Genomic DNA, 16,715 nt, shown 5'->3' with positions numbered 1-16,715 from the left:
GCTGCGAAAACTTTGCATCGAAGACATGGTCAGCGCTAGATGACCATGAAAGGGCTTTAGGGATCTCACTTTGCTTCGAAAGCAGCAACTCGCAAAGAGACTTGAAAACGAACTTATAATCTGAACTAAATGAACAAAAATGAGAGAAAATAAGGATAAACAATTTATAAATGTATACAACTAAGAAGCAAAAACGAAACACAAGAAATCACAGGAAACACACACAGAAAAATTGTAAGCACTACACGTTGGCTGCTTTTAGCTTTCAGGAGACTGAATTCAAAGTAGAGTAACGCAGTGCAACGTTTTGCTTTCGGACAAGAAACATATGACAATCTATGTGATTGCATCTTGGTTCTTGGTACAATATGAGAAATAAATGAAAATCTATGTACGTGGATTTATTTTGTTTTGCGGCTATACACGAGACCAAGTGTAATCCAGCCATAGAAAGGACGAATCCTGAATAAAGGAGCATGAAAAACCCTGCAGGAATTACTCATAGAAAATTCCATTCTCATTTGTAGAAAAGAAGTTATGACCATTTGAAAATACGCGCTTTGCCCGGGGGATGCAGTGTACACCCCCTGTAGTTCGAAGAGGCATCGTAGTAAAAGTACATAAATTGGTGGATATACTACTATCATATAGGCAAACAAACTCTGGAAATTTTAAGACAATCGGAAGAAATCACTATTAAAGTTGGGGCACTTCAGTAATAATGTCCCATATGCAAGTTTTGAAGTTTTCTCAACCTAAAGTACCTTCTCAAAATGATTTAAATGATACATCCAGTAAGAAACCTAACTATAATACAAGTATCTTTTCTATTCGCAGTAAATTTTCGTTTTTTTTAACAATAGATACAGGCCATTGCGAGGAAACATAATTTTTAAAAAATTGCAATTTTCTTAAAAATTGCCATATTTCAATTCCATGCCAAAGTTGCTGAAAATCATAAAATAAACGATAAAAAGTAGCAAAATCTCATTGTAATTACTTCAATTTCAATTTTCGTTCAAACCCAGGAACGTAGCTTGCAAGGAGAGCTCAAGCAAATTTTTAAACACATTGCGGAAAACGGAACCAATGTGCATCACGTACTCATCATGATGGGTTTGAAAGTTTCATGCATAGCCGTGGCATTCATGTAAACGTTGTCGGCAGGGGGCTTTCAATTGAAAAATCCTCCGCAAGCGCAGCACATTCGATAAAAGAGTACCCCACGTATTTGTTTCTGAGGCAACGACAATGAGGATTATAAACAATCCCCATGTTGGTCACGTGTTTTCTCAGTCAAGAATGTCCAGTAAGCATCCTTACTACGACGTCAATCTGCCTTCTTTCCACGCTCGAAAGTTCATTAGTTCTTTTAGTACATGTACCAGATATGAAATTCTTAGAATGCACAACTTGTCGGATTCCCTTCCAATATGTCGTATGCTCCTCTAAAAACCATTTTCCAAGGGTAAATTCTATGATTATATGTATATATTATATATTCACCGATGTGTGCGAGCTACCGTAGTATTGTCCCGGGCCACTCAGGGGCTGTGCCTGCCTCCTGAGCGGTGCTCAATCTTTATTTCCACCCAATCTCTATAAAAGAATCTTGGTAATTCGCTCTTGTTACTTAATCTTTAGTCCAAGGTTCTTGTATCAAGCCAAAAGCTATTTTTTCCACTGTCAAACGTCTGCTCAAAATATCAGACGCTTCTTTATCCGGAGTTCTGTTTACGCGTGTAATTTTGTTTTTTCAGACGATCTCCATATTGAACCTCTCCAAACCCATAGTGAGGTCTGCAGTTCATCTTCTGTAGACTCTCGACTACTCGTGGACCTGCAATTATTACAAGTTAGGTAGCTTGACTACTCGCGTGACATGAATAACCTCCCGTTTTCATGGTTGGATTTTGGATTGCTATCCTATTCATTACTGCAGATGGTTCCACGGATACACTAAACTTTCAAGCCAGAAGCTTTACTGGCCTTAGTATATCTTCAATGAGCCAAGTTCGAGACACTTCGTCGGAGCATATAAATAAAAATGCATTTTTGAAGCGGAAATTTGCTTAAATTGCGTTGACATAGTCGTGATCGAGTTGGTTATTAGGAACTCTGGGTGACTATGGCCACTTATAGGTGATTTTGGAAGGCCTGGTTCTACGAAACTGTTAGGCCTCGCAGCCACATCTTCTTAGGTTCCCTGATTACATTCGATGAGCTGCTATTAGAATGGGGCCTCTTTGGAGTCCCTATTTGGCGGGTTGTTGCGTCCGATTGATTTCACAGTTTTCGTCTCAAGTTCTTTCCAGCTGGTTCCATCAATTTAGCTCGTCGTGGTTTTACAGTTTGGTTTGACCCCCGGCATATGTATCACTAGGGCTACACTCAGATGGTTTCCCACTTATAGATTCTGAAGTATGTTCTAAGGCTCATACGGTAATTTCCATCACCACAGAGGATGATTCTTCTTTAGAGGGTTTTTCAAAACAATTTTTTTCAAGAGGTCATTTTGTTTCCACGAGTAGCTAGGGAAATAAAAGGCCCGCGTCTGAAGAGCCTCGCCTGCAAGGGTAAGTCTCGGGGACATCGTCAGGTGTCCCTGACAGGCCGTTAGGACACCTTCGTATCCCGAAGTGCCAAAGTACCACCAGCACCTTCACTGTAGATCCATGATTTAGAAAGGCGGTCACATTAATTGAGACACTCAATGATTTTTCGTTCGTAGGCCACTGCATTAACGGAGGGCTTTTTGTTAGTCGCTATGCGAAAATTAGGTCATTCCCGTCCCGATTCTAAAGTCAAGCAAGTTATTTCAAGCTGACACATAGATAAGTTCACCTTAATAATTAATTTTATACTACAGTAGGACTCGTCGGATTGGGGCGTACCGGGTCTCCATTTTCGAGCAGGCAGGTTGCAGAAACAAATCTAGCTACACCTCCTGGTAGTGACGTATCTTAAAATCTACAAGGCCCTAACATTTTAGCGGTAGTTACAAGTCGGTCAATTTTCATGCATACAGCACTGACTTCCCTCGCGAGTGGGGACTACACCCCTCCGAGGATTTTGATGCGATGAGTCCCGATGCGACAGGTCCTACTGTACTTCAGAATTTATTTTTTTGTATTGAAATCCGGAAAATTACAACAATAAAATTTCATAGCGTTTTATAGGATACGGTAAACGCTATATAATACGCTAACGAACGTCGGATAGCGGAAAACGGTAACGCTGAACTAGAAGACCATGTGCAGAAACGTCATCACGGGATTTTGGCGTTTACCGTAAGCTACGGAACGCTATGCAAAATTCTTAATATTTCGGTATTTGTACACGCTACTTTACTTGTTATTTTCAGAGCAATTCAAGATAAGGATCCATGGCGAAAGATGATTACGGAAATTGTTTACATATGTTTTGCATTGAGTGGTATTGTATCTGAAGTCGTAAATAATTCATCACCCGAGGGCCACTTGCCAATGGATCTCAATATTCAAAATAACCATTGTTTAAATAATGTTCATACATCATTAGTTACTTCTCAAATGGTACTTCTCTGCTCTTGGCGGACAATCAAAGAAACTAGTCTTTTATTTGGTTATCTTACTTCGAAGTGTCCACTTTATATAAGTGAATCCTATCTCGGACTTCTTTCAGAAGACCAGGTTGGCTAATATATTAAGTATGTTCTTTGCAGGATAGACTTTGTATTTTGACTAATCATTCTATCGTTTTTATTGCTTTTCAGGTAATAACAATTGGAGAGCATTTTGTGACTTCGCTGTGTGAAACAAAACACAGAGGTGCCTTTGAACAAGCATATGTAGGATTTGAACAGATGTGCAAACAATTGTGGCGTTCAAAAGAAGAAGGGCTACAACAGCTGCCTTTAGTTTGGTTGCATTACTTATTTTTAGATATTTCTGGATTAAAAAATGGAAATTTCAAATTGTGCTCCACAAGAAGAAGTGCTGGTGTGCCATTCATGGTTCAAGTATGTTATTTATTGCCATTGCATTACTCGACAAAAGTGGACGTATTTTTTTGGATGGTAAACCTGATTGCCGAATTAATTTTTCACGCTGGATTTGAATTTAAATCTGACCTCTTTTCATGGAAAGTTTGGATTAAATAATATTTAATTTTGTACACCACTTATTATTTATTCAGAGAAAAATTACACATGCCCTAAAAAAAAATTTGTCTGCACGAGACAAGTGACTAGGCTACCCTTATGGATTTTGAGCCACTAAATCTGAATATGGTCTCAGAATTTCTCCTACATGTCTCAGTTTTACCCTAAATTCAAAAAGTAGGGGAAAAACTAGGGCTATTCTGAACGTCTTGTGACTCCTTAAGATCAAATTCATACACAAAAATTCCCCAGTGTGCTTACCGTTTCCCCATTTACCATTTTCTCCCTAGATGCGAAAAATAGGGAAAAGCCTAGGTATTTGCTGCTCAAACAGAGCATAACAAAAATTTGCACACAAAAAATAGGTGACTAGGATACCCTTATGGATTTTGATCCGCTGAATCCAAATCTGGCCTCAGAACTTCTTGTACACGTCTTGGTTTTCCCCTGGATGCAGCAAATAGGCAAAAACCTATCTAAATATAAATATGAACCCCACATTTTTCGGGTTTGTTTCATTTTCTCTCTAGATTCAAAATGTAGGGAAAAGCCTAGGGAATTTCTGGTCACACAGGCCCACCAAAAAAAAGTTATCTGCACGGGCCAAGTGACTGATTTCGCACGCAAAACTATACAGGATGTTAGGTTTTTGTTATTTTTTCCAGTGTAAATCTATATAATGTAAGAAAGCCCTTCGATTTCCCTGGAAATACACAAACTAGAGGAAATAGAAGGCACACTTTATAATTTCTGTGTACAAATTAAGTCTCTATAAGTCGCGGCACTTAAGAATATAACATCCATCTGTCTATTTTCGCATATACTGGTATTATCAAAATAATATGCAAGTTATCCCTAGGTTTTCCCTTATTTTCTTTATCTACGGTGAAACTGAGACGCGTAAGATAAATTTTGAGGCCACATTTAAATTCAGCGGCTCAACATTCATAAGGGTAGTCTTCTCACTTATCTCGTGCAGACAAATTTTTTGTATTGCCTGTGTGTCAGAAATGCCTAAACTTTTCCCTACTTTTTTTATCTAGGGGAAAATTGAGACGTGTAGGGTAAAAATCCTGAGGCCAGATTTGTATTCAGCGGTTTAAAATACATAAGGGTAGCCTATTCACTTTCCTTTTGTGAAGAGAAACATCGACGTATCAATTAGGAACTGCGTCCGATTTCCAACCTCCATGCCTTTTCAATAATTCCATGTTACCTCGAGCATGGACGAGAAGAGTTGCCGCCGAAGTACTTCAAAATTACTGCCCCGTGTATTAAGTCGGATTAGGAAACTTCAAAAAGGTCGCAATTTCTTGAGGCCTTTTGTCGATTTTGTGTGTTCCGATGACTTGAGCTGCGCAATTTCTGTGAATCATCAATTTATTTCGTGAAAATGTTAACATTTATTTTCTTCCAAGTTATTATTAAACAAGTTTTGTCTTACCCATTCTGATATTTAATGAAAAATTATCACCTTTGGTCTTCTCGAGTCAAAGAACGATTTTTTTTACAAATTAATAAAATTCGGCTTCAATTATGAATTAAGGTGGTTTGCTGTTTTTTGTGATGGGAATCTTAACTGTCAGCATTTCATTGAAGTCACTTATATCACTCATCGTTACATTCAAGATTTCGCTGCTCTTGCGCGCACCTTTGATGCCGAAAATGCAAACGACTTGTGAATCATAATCTTTATATCATCCTTTTTCTTTACGTTTTAAAATATGCATATAGACCAAAATTACTTTCGTGAAATGCAAATTACGCCCTCTCTTAACCAAATTTTACGTATTTTGCATTTGCACTTCAAATTATTTATCCAAATATCACAAAATTCCTAATCAATCATTAATTAAATTTAGCTTTGAAATGTCGAATAATTACATTTATTGCCAGGAGCCTCTTTTAAAATTTTTTCAATCTCTTCGGTCGAGAAAATTTGCCGCTTGTTTAGGCGAACAATTTTCGCCCTGCTTCTTGAACATCTTTTGAGCTGATAGAAACTTTCGATATAGAGGTTATGCCGTGTGTTCAAGACAGCGTTAAATTTTGTATAAAGACTCCATAATGTCGAAATTTTCGAGGTTGAAAGATTTGTAAAGTACACCAAAATCAGATGTTCCGAGATCGATATGATGTTTTTGGCAGATTTCCACGCCATAAAATGGGAATATGCTTTTTTGTAGACTTCGCTTAATTTTGTCGACGATAATTATTTTTCGACTTTGGCTGCTACTTCTTGAGTTTTAGGTGGAGTATAGATAACCTCTCCATTCAATTCCTACTCCGGCATGTTGGCTATGATTTGTCTTGGATTTGCCCGATTAAAAAATATCGATTTCGACTTTTTTGTACCATTTATTTCTCAACAAAGACGCTTCTGTAAAGGGACGTTACACTTGTTATGCGCTCGCACAAATGTCACAGTTCTCTCTCTCACTCCCTCACTTCATCTCTTTCTTTCTAATGGAAAAATCAAAGGGAGATGAAACTCTTCTGAGGCAGCAATTTAAACGGTCTTTTTTCTATTCCAGTGTCGCTCTATTTTTCTCAATTAGTCACTTCTTCTCCCTTGCTCTTACTTTACGTGCCGCTTGTAGCGGTACAATAAAGTTATATTTTATTGTTGCTCCGCGGGCGGATAAATTGCGCTTATTCTGCCTATTTCAGATAAAATAGATTTTCACACTAGTCAAATAACTACCAGTTTTGCCTAGAAAATGAAAAGAAGGGCTTATGTTTGTCAGTTTTACGCAAAACTGTCTTTGTCGGGTTTTTAAGGATATTTTTGGGTAATACAAGGGGATGTGGGTGGAAATTTATATTATCCACGAAGAAATTATTAGTTGAAACTCTTCAAAATTGAGGCTAATCTTCAGTATCTTTATTTTAAACTCTTAACACTGAAGCACATTTTTCCAGAAAAAAAAATTTTTCCAATGTTTTTCCCCATGGGAATATCGTGGCATCTGTATTGCATGTTAATATTAACCGATTAGATTGAAAGGACCCCGCACTAAATCTTTCAAACTTTTTCCAGACAATTTATATATTTTTTAAGTCAAATAATTTTTTTATAATGAAATAAATGGAGAACAGAAGATCATTTTAAGCTGATTTTTCCTAGTTTTATATTCAAAATTCTGCCCATTTTAATGTGAACAGTTAATATTATGAGGTATCATTAAATTTAGTTCTACAAATATAAGCTACATCATTGTTTTGTTTATAACAACATCTGTTTTGTTCATCCTGTCAACTTCTTACTGGTCTATTTTGTACTTTATCATCCAGTCATCTTAAAGTAATAATAAATTTATGTTTTTACGAGTTACAATTAACTTTCCATTTTTATAGGCAATTGTATCTTCTGCACTCCAGAAAAACGATAATTCCAATAATTCCGTCTTTCATTCTGTAATGGGCATTTTATTTGGATTCTGCCAACTGATGGACTCTGAGACGTTGTTTTATGACATACAATGTATAATGTACAACAAGACAATATTTTGTCAATTTAAAAGTGTATGTGACATCCCATACAGCGGGTATGAAATGACTTCAAAAGATATGAAACATGATAGTAACTTAACGGAAATCAAGACACATACGTTGAACATATTGAGAGCTCTCTTTAAACATTCTCTTCTTGGAGATATAGTCAAAGAATACATTTCTGATGGTTTCAAAGTAGCGATGAGAAGCTATGATGGAAAGTCTTGGGCCGTAAGTATTTTCTGGAATAAATATTTGGCATGACCACTTAACTACTAGATATAGAGTAGATTAGGTTAGATGCATCGGCTACGTGGAACTAAATCGATTTTGTTTATTGGAAATGAAGGATGAATGATATCGTATATATTCTTGTATTATATTCATTAATCTCCAATCATTACAAAATTGATTTTTTTACCTTCTTATATTAGTAAAATTAATTACGGCACGAAAAATGTGGCTACTAATATAATGTAACGTTACATGCGTAGAAAAAGGCATTTAGTTTTAGTTTATTTTAAATATTTTGCATAATCACTATGGGACAAGCTAATTCTTCGTTATTCATAAAGTATCCTCTCTGGGTTTACATGATCTGCGTTTCTTACAAAATCATCTGTAAACTTTATATTATCTTATCCTTACTATTTACCATACTTACAACTATTTGCATCAATTCTTATAGCTCCTTAATTTTATATTAATTTAGTGCAATTTTATACCATCGGAAGAATGAACGAACAAAGCGACAAAGCGAGCGAGTGAGAGCAAGCTCATCTTAATCTACTTATACTACTTAATAATAACTACTTACAGATCTTTACATTTTTTATCTGGACGACCTCCATTTCCCTATTCTTTCACTTTAACTTCTCTTCTTTATTATTGTGATTTTGCCATTTTCCAACTTTCATTGTAATTCCCCTCTCTAGCCCTTTCTATCTCCTTCATCGACTTATGATAAATTCCATCCTCCCCTAGAATATTTACAACATTCTCTTGCCAGCTTCCTTATCTTCCATTATTCTTCTACATCCTTCCCATAGACGCTCCCATGCTTCCTCGTCCCATTTACATATTCTGCACATTGTGTTCACTTTCTCTGCTCAATACATCCCCTCCCTTACTTCCTTTTCGAACCTAATTCTTGCTATTTTGGTCCACCTTTTTTTTCCCCAATCCTTTCCTAAATACTTTGGTATTCCTCCTTTTTATATCCTCGTATACCATTTATTATATTTGATTCCTCAATCATTCACCATATTTCCTTTAAGTGTCTTTTCATGCCTCTTCCCTTCAATTTGTCATAGCTTACTCCGTTCCCCTCTCCAATCTCTCTATCATTAAAAAACTCTCCTCTCTTCTTCCCATCTAGTTAGTTCTACCGCTTTCCTTCAACTTTCTTTTACGTCCTTCAAATACTTTTTCTAACTCCCCTCCCTTTCCCTCCCTACACTTCGTCTCAAAGTGCTATGCCCTGTTACCTGCTCTAGTACTTATTTTCTTCCATTGCGCTTCATCTCTCGCCATATAGAGAGGTGTTCTCCAGTCTACTCCTAGCCTTGACCTTATATACCTTTCTTGTAAACTCTCAATCTCTTTTCTTTCCTTCTATACCCATATCTCCGCTCCATAACCTAATACCGGCCATACCATCGTATCAAAAACCATATTCTCCTTCTCCAATTTTTTCTTGAACCTTCTTCCTATTCCTCATACCTGTTTCATTATCTCGGCTGCTTTTTTTATCCTTTCTTTTATATGAGTTCTGTAATCTCCATTTTTTAAAGGTATATCCCCTGATATTTGAACTCCTTTATTTCATCTAACTTTACTTCTTTCCATCTTCTAGTCCATTTTTTTTTGTTCCCCTCCTTTTCTCACCCTCATTTTCCTTGTCTTTTCTACATTTAAATTTCACATTTTCTATCTAAGTATTTTTCTACTTCATAGATATACTTCATACATGTATATTTTCCATCACCCCCATTCCTTCTCGAAACCCTGTCAGATTCAGTGGCTTTACCTTTTTTTCCACAACTTGTTTCTTGAATCTCTCCTACAATATAATTACAGATACTTTATACAATTTTGGCATCAGCGTTACACCTCTATAATCTTTAACTTCCTCTACTTCACCTTTCTTCACTATGGGTACTACTAATGCTTCTTTTTATAACTCTGGTTACCTCTCTCTTCTCCATACTCTATTGCACATTATTCATGCCCATTCCTTTAGTTCCGTCCCCCCATATATCCATACTTTATTTGGAATCTCATTTATACCAGGAGCCTTTCTATCTTTCATTATTCCTAACATCTTGACCAGTTATATCCTTTTCCTCATCTCTTTCTCTACTATATATTCCTTCTTTCTTAATCTTTCTCTCAACTTTTTCTCGCAAATCCATAAAATATTGTTTCTATTCTATCATTTCAATATCCTGGTTTATTCTTTTTTATTCTTTGTATCTCTGTTTACTACTTTCAAAACCTCTTCTACCGTTTCTTTACTAGCCCTTTCTAACCTCCTTTTTCTCCTGACAATCCTCATCCTATCAACTTCTGTTATTTCCTTTACTAACTTCTGTTATGCTTTCGGACTCCAATCCTCTTTTTGTTTCTCCTATTATTTCTTCCATCTACTCGTCCACAGTTGCCTCTCCCATTTTAATATTTCTTACCTTTTCTTTAAACCGTTCTTTTGCTTCCATTGACCAATCCCCTTTTCCTGCCATTTTTTCCGTTGATTTCTTTTTATCCATATTGCTATTACACTTTTCTCCATCTAATGGCACGATTAAGGGAAATTGATCCGAATCTATATAATAACCTACCTCTAATTTCCTGATCTTCTGTTTTACCTCTTAATTTATCACTTTGTTTCTTTTTCTTTCATCTCTTTCTCTCCTTTTTGCCAAATTTTCCCTAACGTCTTCCCATTTTCGCATCTCTTTTCTAAGTTTTGCCATTTATTTCCTAATTGCCCGTTTTAAATTCTCTCCTATTGCTTTTTGCTCTTGCCTTTTTTCGTTTATCTGTATTAACTATCATCATTTCACGCAATTCTTCTAACTTTAACTTTTCAACTTCTACCGTCCCTCTGTATTCAACTTTGTCCGCGTCGTTCTCCATTTCCTTCTTCCCCTCTTTATGTTGTTCTTTTCTCAGTAGTGTTCTGATTATTTTCGGAGTTTTCAGGGTGGATCCTACTTCTTTCTTGTCATCTCTACTTCATCTTTCTGCCCTATCCCTTTTCATTCCATTCAAAGAGTGACGCTAAAATAGGCTGTTTTTAAACCTATTTTTTGGACCTCGCTGGCGACCTGGGAAAATGTGAAAATATATTACATGTATCTAATTAGTCGTCATATAATGACGAGTAATTAGATATTTGTAATATATATATATAATTAAAAATTTGCCATAAGGACAACCGCAGGATTTCGCCGGGATCGGGTGCTAATCTGGAAAATTGCACCCGCTCCCAGCGAAATCACGGTGAAATTTCAGCCACAACTACGTCTCACGACCGTGAGATAGGTGGTTACAGTCTGTAAAGAAATCAATACGACGATCCAACAAAAGCCTCGTGCACCCTAAGAACACGGAGCGACCCAAGGACTACCGACTTCTGAATTTTTCCCGCAAGTGTTTTAGCATATTCTTGACACGCAGGGATGCTTTTTAGGCCATTAGCAAGTGAAAGCTTGGCACCTCCAAGAGCGCCGACGATAAGAACGATTAGTTTAACAGAATATTCCGGGTACAAGCGTTGCAACTCCCTTATAAGTTCTCGATACCTCTCTTTCTTTTCATTCTCCTTGGTTATGATGTTTTTGTCAGTTGGTGCCGAAAAATCGATAACGAAAATGGTTCGCTTCTCGAAGTCAAGAAGAACCATGTCAGGCCTCGAGTGAGCAACAGAAACAATTGTCGAGAATATAAAGTTCCAGTTTATGCGGCACTTCCCATTCTCGACAATTGACTCGATTTCCCTAGGAGCATTTAGAGGAGCCATATTAAGGTTAATGCCGTAAGAGTGACAGAGATGGTAATAAAGCACTCTCAGTGCCGCATTGTGCCTTTGAATGCAGGTCGTTCCCGCGTGAGTTGGACAACTAGATAGTATGTGAGCCAAATGCTCGGGGTGTGCATGGCACGTCCTGCAACTATCATCGGGAATGTCTTGGCTCAAAATGTGGCGACGGTATGTTAAGGTGGAAATGACACCGTCTTGGCATGCAAAAATGAAACCCTCCGTACCAGACTTCAATTCAGGCGATTTAAGGAAAGCAAACGTTAGCTCACAAGACATAGACTCAGCTCGTAAGGGAGGTTCAAAAATAGGCTAACTTTGGGGTCACTCTTCATATATTAAGTTACATATCTACTGCCTAACATTTTAAGTATACAAATAAATTTGAATTTTTTTTATTAATCTTACGTGTGCTTAGCTCTTTAGGATTTTAATACGGATTTATAAAATTATTAAAGAAAGATAATAATCTTATGATATTAAAATAACTTGGGGTAAGCCAAAAAAACGTTGTAAAACCGCTGAGTGTGAACTAAGTAAAGTGCAAAAACGACTTTCTATTTTGATACTATCTTGAAGTTATTGACTGAATGAAAATTGACTGAATTACTTTTGATTCAGTAAAGACAGTTTCTTGTTTGTGTATCATATCAGAACATAATCTGATACATGATTATTATATTTTCATTCGTAAAGCTTAAATTTTTCATTTTTGTAAAATTATATTTTAGAAGAGAAGTATTGAAAAGTATTAATGGATTTTGCATAGTGTTTAGATTAGGGCGTTCCAAAAATGCTAAACCTAATCGAATCTTTTGAGCTGAGGGACAAAATTTGTCGTGTTGATATCTGAAAAAAGTATAAAAAAACGGTTAATATATTCTGTTCTCTTACTTGATTGGAAATTTTAAACAAATTTCCTATTATTTCGAAACTTATGTCGATTTTTTTATACTTATAGTTTTTGTTAATAAAACATAATGAAAATTTATAACTTGAAAACAAATTTTCTCATGTTAGTATTTTTTGATAATGTGCAAATGACATGTTGTTTTGGATTGAGTCTTGAAGACAAATTTGGTAAAAAATTGAATATGTCGTACCTAATATTTTTAGGGAAGACCAACTATATTCTGTGAGTTAAATCCGTTACGCAAAGATCAAATTTTGTAAGCCGTATTGTCATTAATTGGCCACTGCTGTGAACGGTTGCCATAGTCATTTTAGTGCAAAGTTCGAAAAACAATTCCAAGACAGCAATTGTTTGTGGAATTTTTTTCAATTTGCAAACATATTGTTAAAGAATTATTTTTGTTTTTAATGAAGAACTCGGTCACTGGTTCAATATGGTAATGGGTTGCCACAGTATAACCCGTGCTGAAATGAAGAGCGTAAAATTTTAATAATTATGAAACGTGGTTGCGACGGGTTCGGTGGTACAAACAAGTTGTTGCTCGCTTTAAAGAATGTCGCGCAGCGCAGCAAGAGTTGGACACGGATCGACGCTAGGAGCCATTAATAGAACAGGACGGAACGAACACAGATATTTTTTCGCACTAGGACCTCGCCCTAGTGGAATGTTTGGTTCCTCCGATGCATCAATTACACAGGCCCCCAAAAAAAAGTTGTCTGCACGAGACAAGTGACTAGGCTACCCTTATGGACTTTGAGCCGCTGAATCCAAATATGGCCGCAGAATTTGTCCTACACGTCTCAGTTTTCCCCTATGTGCAAAAAGTAGTGAAAGGCTAGGGATTTTCCCGTCACACAGGCCATACAATAAATTTGTCTGCACGAGAAAAGCGACTAGGCTACCCTAATGGAAATTGAGGTTTTCGAGTCACACAGGTCATACAAAAAATTTGTCTGCACGAAACAAGTGACTAGGCTACCCTTATGCATTTAAAGCCGCTGAATCCAAGTGTGGCCTCAGAAATGATATTTTGCAGCACAGCTTCCCCCTAGATGCAGAAAATAAGGAAAAACCTAGGGATAACTTGCACGTTATTTTGATAATAACAGTATACGCGAAAATAGGCACATCGATATTATATTCTTAAGTGCAACGTCTTGTAGAGACTTAATTTGTACACAGAAATTCTTTAGTATGCTTTCTATTTCCCCTAGCTTGGGTAATTCTAGGGAAATTGAAGGGCTTTCTCAGATTATATAGATTTACACGGGAAAAAATAACAAAAACCTAATATCCTTTACAATTTTGCGTGCGAAATCAGTCACTTGGCTCGTACAGACAACTTTTTTTGGTAGGCCTATGCGGCCAAAAATTACCTACGATTTTCGCTACATTTTGCATTTAGAGAGCAAATAGAACAAACCCGAAAAATTGGGGGTTCATATTTAGATTCATCACGCAAACCTGCAAAGGATATTGCATTTTTGCTAATTTTTCCCGTGCAAATCTATATAATATGAGAAAGACATCTCTCTATTTTCACATATACTGGTATTAACAAAATAACGCCCAGAATACCCCTAGGTTTTTGCCTATTTTCTGCATCTAGGGGAAAAATAAGATGTTTACGAGAAGTTTTGAGGCCAGATTTGGATTCAGCGGATCAAAATCCATAAGGGTATCCTAGTCACTTGTTTCGTGTAGGCAAATTTTTGTTATGCCTTCGGTGACCAGAAAATCCTTAGGCTTTTCCCTACTTTTCGCATCTAGGGAGAAAATGGTAAAAGCTCGAAAATTTTAGTGGTCAAATTTATATTAAGAGAGCAAAACTTCAGAGAAACTTCTTTCTTTTTTTTTTCTTCATAATTCAGAATATCATGCGCAAGACATTTAATTTCCGTAGATTTATCCTAGCTAGGGGAAACTGTAAGCACACTGAGGATTTTTTGTGTATGAATTTGATCTTTAAGAGTCACAACACATAAGAATATGATACCAGTACGTTTATTTTTTAGTTAGTCACGCTTACCACAAAACGGAAAACTCGACAAACAAAATCAGGGCACTAAACACCTATGCCATTCCTGTCCTCACGTACTCATTTGGGCTAATCAAATGGTTTAAACCGACCTTAAAAGGTTAAGTCACAAGTTCCACAGTTAGGAGATTATTTGGATATGATGGCTACCTTTACACACATACATTCCAATGCCAATTTCAGGAAACGATTCATATATCACGTGGACAGTTTGTCAACACTTTCACACACCCCTCCCCTTCGTGGACAGCCGTGGAATTTTTTACAACCCCTTCCCCCGGGTACTCTGCCCGCGTGGACATATTTGATTAAAATGTGGATATTATTGTTCTGCAGAAGCAAGAAGGCCAAAAGTGGCGGTGAATTGGCTGAAAATTCCGATTTGAGACCGTAAGCTTAAACGAGGTTTGAAGTCCAAACAAAAAGTCGTGAAAATATTTCTGGTTTCTCATGTTCCCCTGAAAAAAGATCGCTGTAATACCTTGTCTCGTTGCGAATGTGAAACATGCATCTATCCATCCTATTGTGATTTTGACTACAGGCTGTTGTTACCTCCCACGCCCGCGGATTAATTTTGTACCTACAACATCATCGCAAATGATTTCAAACATCATATTAAATTAACTTATAACATCCTTGTCTCATCAGTCACTATATTCAGACCATGGCTAAGATGAAGAAGCGGTTTCACCCAGGAAAAAGTTTTCAATAATATATAATAAAACCACGTTGAATTCGCGCTAGTGCTTGAGCATTCCTCTCATTACTTTGATGGCTCTGTTGGTGATAGCACTGCTACTGACAGGGTTTCCCATGCCAGACAGGTAGAGAACGAAGAGAATAGGGACTAAGAGGAAGACCAAACCCCCTAAATTATCATGGAGAGCATATTACAAATATTGAAACACTTAACGCTTCCAGATGCTCGTCGTGGCTGCCCTGGAGCCAACGCTAGGGACCACAGCATGGGGGAGGGTGGCGATGGTGAGCTGCGAGATAGTTAGGCAGATCTCACTAATCAAATAGCTGGTCAGCAAGAACATCTGCGACAAACGATAAGCAGTGGAACATCAACTGTACCTGCTGAGGATGCTTTGGCCAGCATTAGCTATTTGCAGCCAACTACCTCGACAGAAATACCGTGGGAGAACATTAATTGGGATACCACAATGAAAGAGGAATTGGCGCGTCTCTACTAAGAAAGTGTATCAGAAGGCCGAGAAATGGAAATTAAACATCAGTTTGATTTCACATGTAAAAGTGACGGCAATGTAAATCATTTAGAGGAAGCCACATCACATGATCAAGCTGCGGTAATTGATTCGATTAAAACGGATGTACCATATCAATAGAAATGTTATGAGTCTTTATTTTTTGAAAGAGAAAAGTGCGCAAAGTGTGAGGGGAGAATGTAATCAACTCTTCTTTCTTAAGTACCCAGAGCTAGCCACAAGAATAAATGAGCAAAATCTAACGGATTTAAAACGCTCAATATCTGTAAATAGATTTCTTTTGGTTGTTGAAATAGCTGCTATCAAAATGAAAGTGGAACAGCAGCATTCTATTGATTAACTGCCCTAGGAAGATGTGAACAACGCAGACCTCATTGAATCTAAAAAGGCATAGGTCTTAGGGATAATAAACATCAAGTACCGGATCCACAAGAACCGCATCTAGGTATTAATGGGGATTATGTGAAAAGTCAAATCTCAGAAAAACTACTGCACCTTCAAAGGAATTTTTATCATGCTTTACTAGAGTTCAAACACGTAGAACCAACACAAACGCATTATCTGCTCAAGATGAATATCGCAAATGACCTGCATGCATTATTAGAATACCTAAATAGCAAGGTTTTACATATTCCTGCGAACGTCACACAAACTAAGTTAGAGGTACAAACTCTTGTATACTCTCCCGCTGTGCCAGCCGTTAGAACGTCGGGCTGTAGAAATAGGCCTACATTGCAGTTTTTTTCCCAGGAATGAATTAAGATCCACCATGGAATGGCCACAAATCCTCCATTGAACCATCACCCACGAGTAAAGAAGAACCGAAACAGCAAGTATGTTAGTCGCAGATACTT

The 16,715-nt window shown here is 37.1% G+C and overlaps 1 protein-coding gene across 12 annotated transcripts in view; it reads left to right on the top strand.

The window, feature by feature from the left end:
- LOC117174281 (thyroid adenoma-associated protein) overlaps window positions 1-16,715 on the top strand; it is a 398,068-nt gene that overhangs the window by 132,101 nt on the left and 249,252 nt on the right. For all 12 annotated transcript variants that reach the window (XR_004467285.1, XM_033363218.1, XM_033363210.1 and 9 more), the window contains 3 exons: window positions 3,365-3,671; window positions 3,755-4,000; window positions 7,499-7,867. Coding sequence is in view for 11 of the 12 variants with exons in the window: in XM_033363218.1 (XP_033219109.1) it covers window positions 3,365-3,671; window positions 3,755-4,000; window positions 7,499-7,867 (922 nt within the window). In the remaining variant the exon portion in view is untranslated. The remainder of the gene's footprint in view (window positions 1-3,364; window positions 3,672-3,754; window positions 4,001-7,498; window positions 7,868-16,715) is intronic.

The sequence above is a fragment of the Belonocnema kinseyi genome, chromosome 6, assembly GCF_010883055.1.
Source record: "Belonocnema kinseyi isolate 2016_QV_RU_SX_M_011 chromosome 6, B_treatae_v1, whole genome shotgun sequence".
NCBI lineage: Eukaryota > Metazoa > Arthropoda > Insecta > Hymenoptera > Cynipidae > Belonocnema > Belonocnema kinseyi.
The sequence above is the reverse complement of the archived record's forward strand: the minus strand, read 5'-3'. Positions and strand labels throughout refer to the sequence as shown.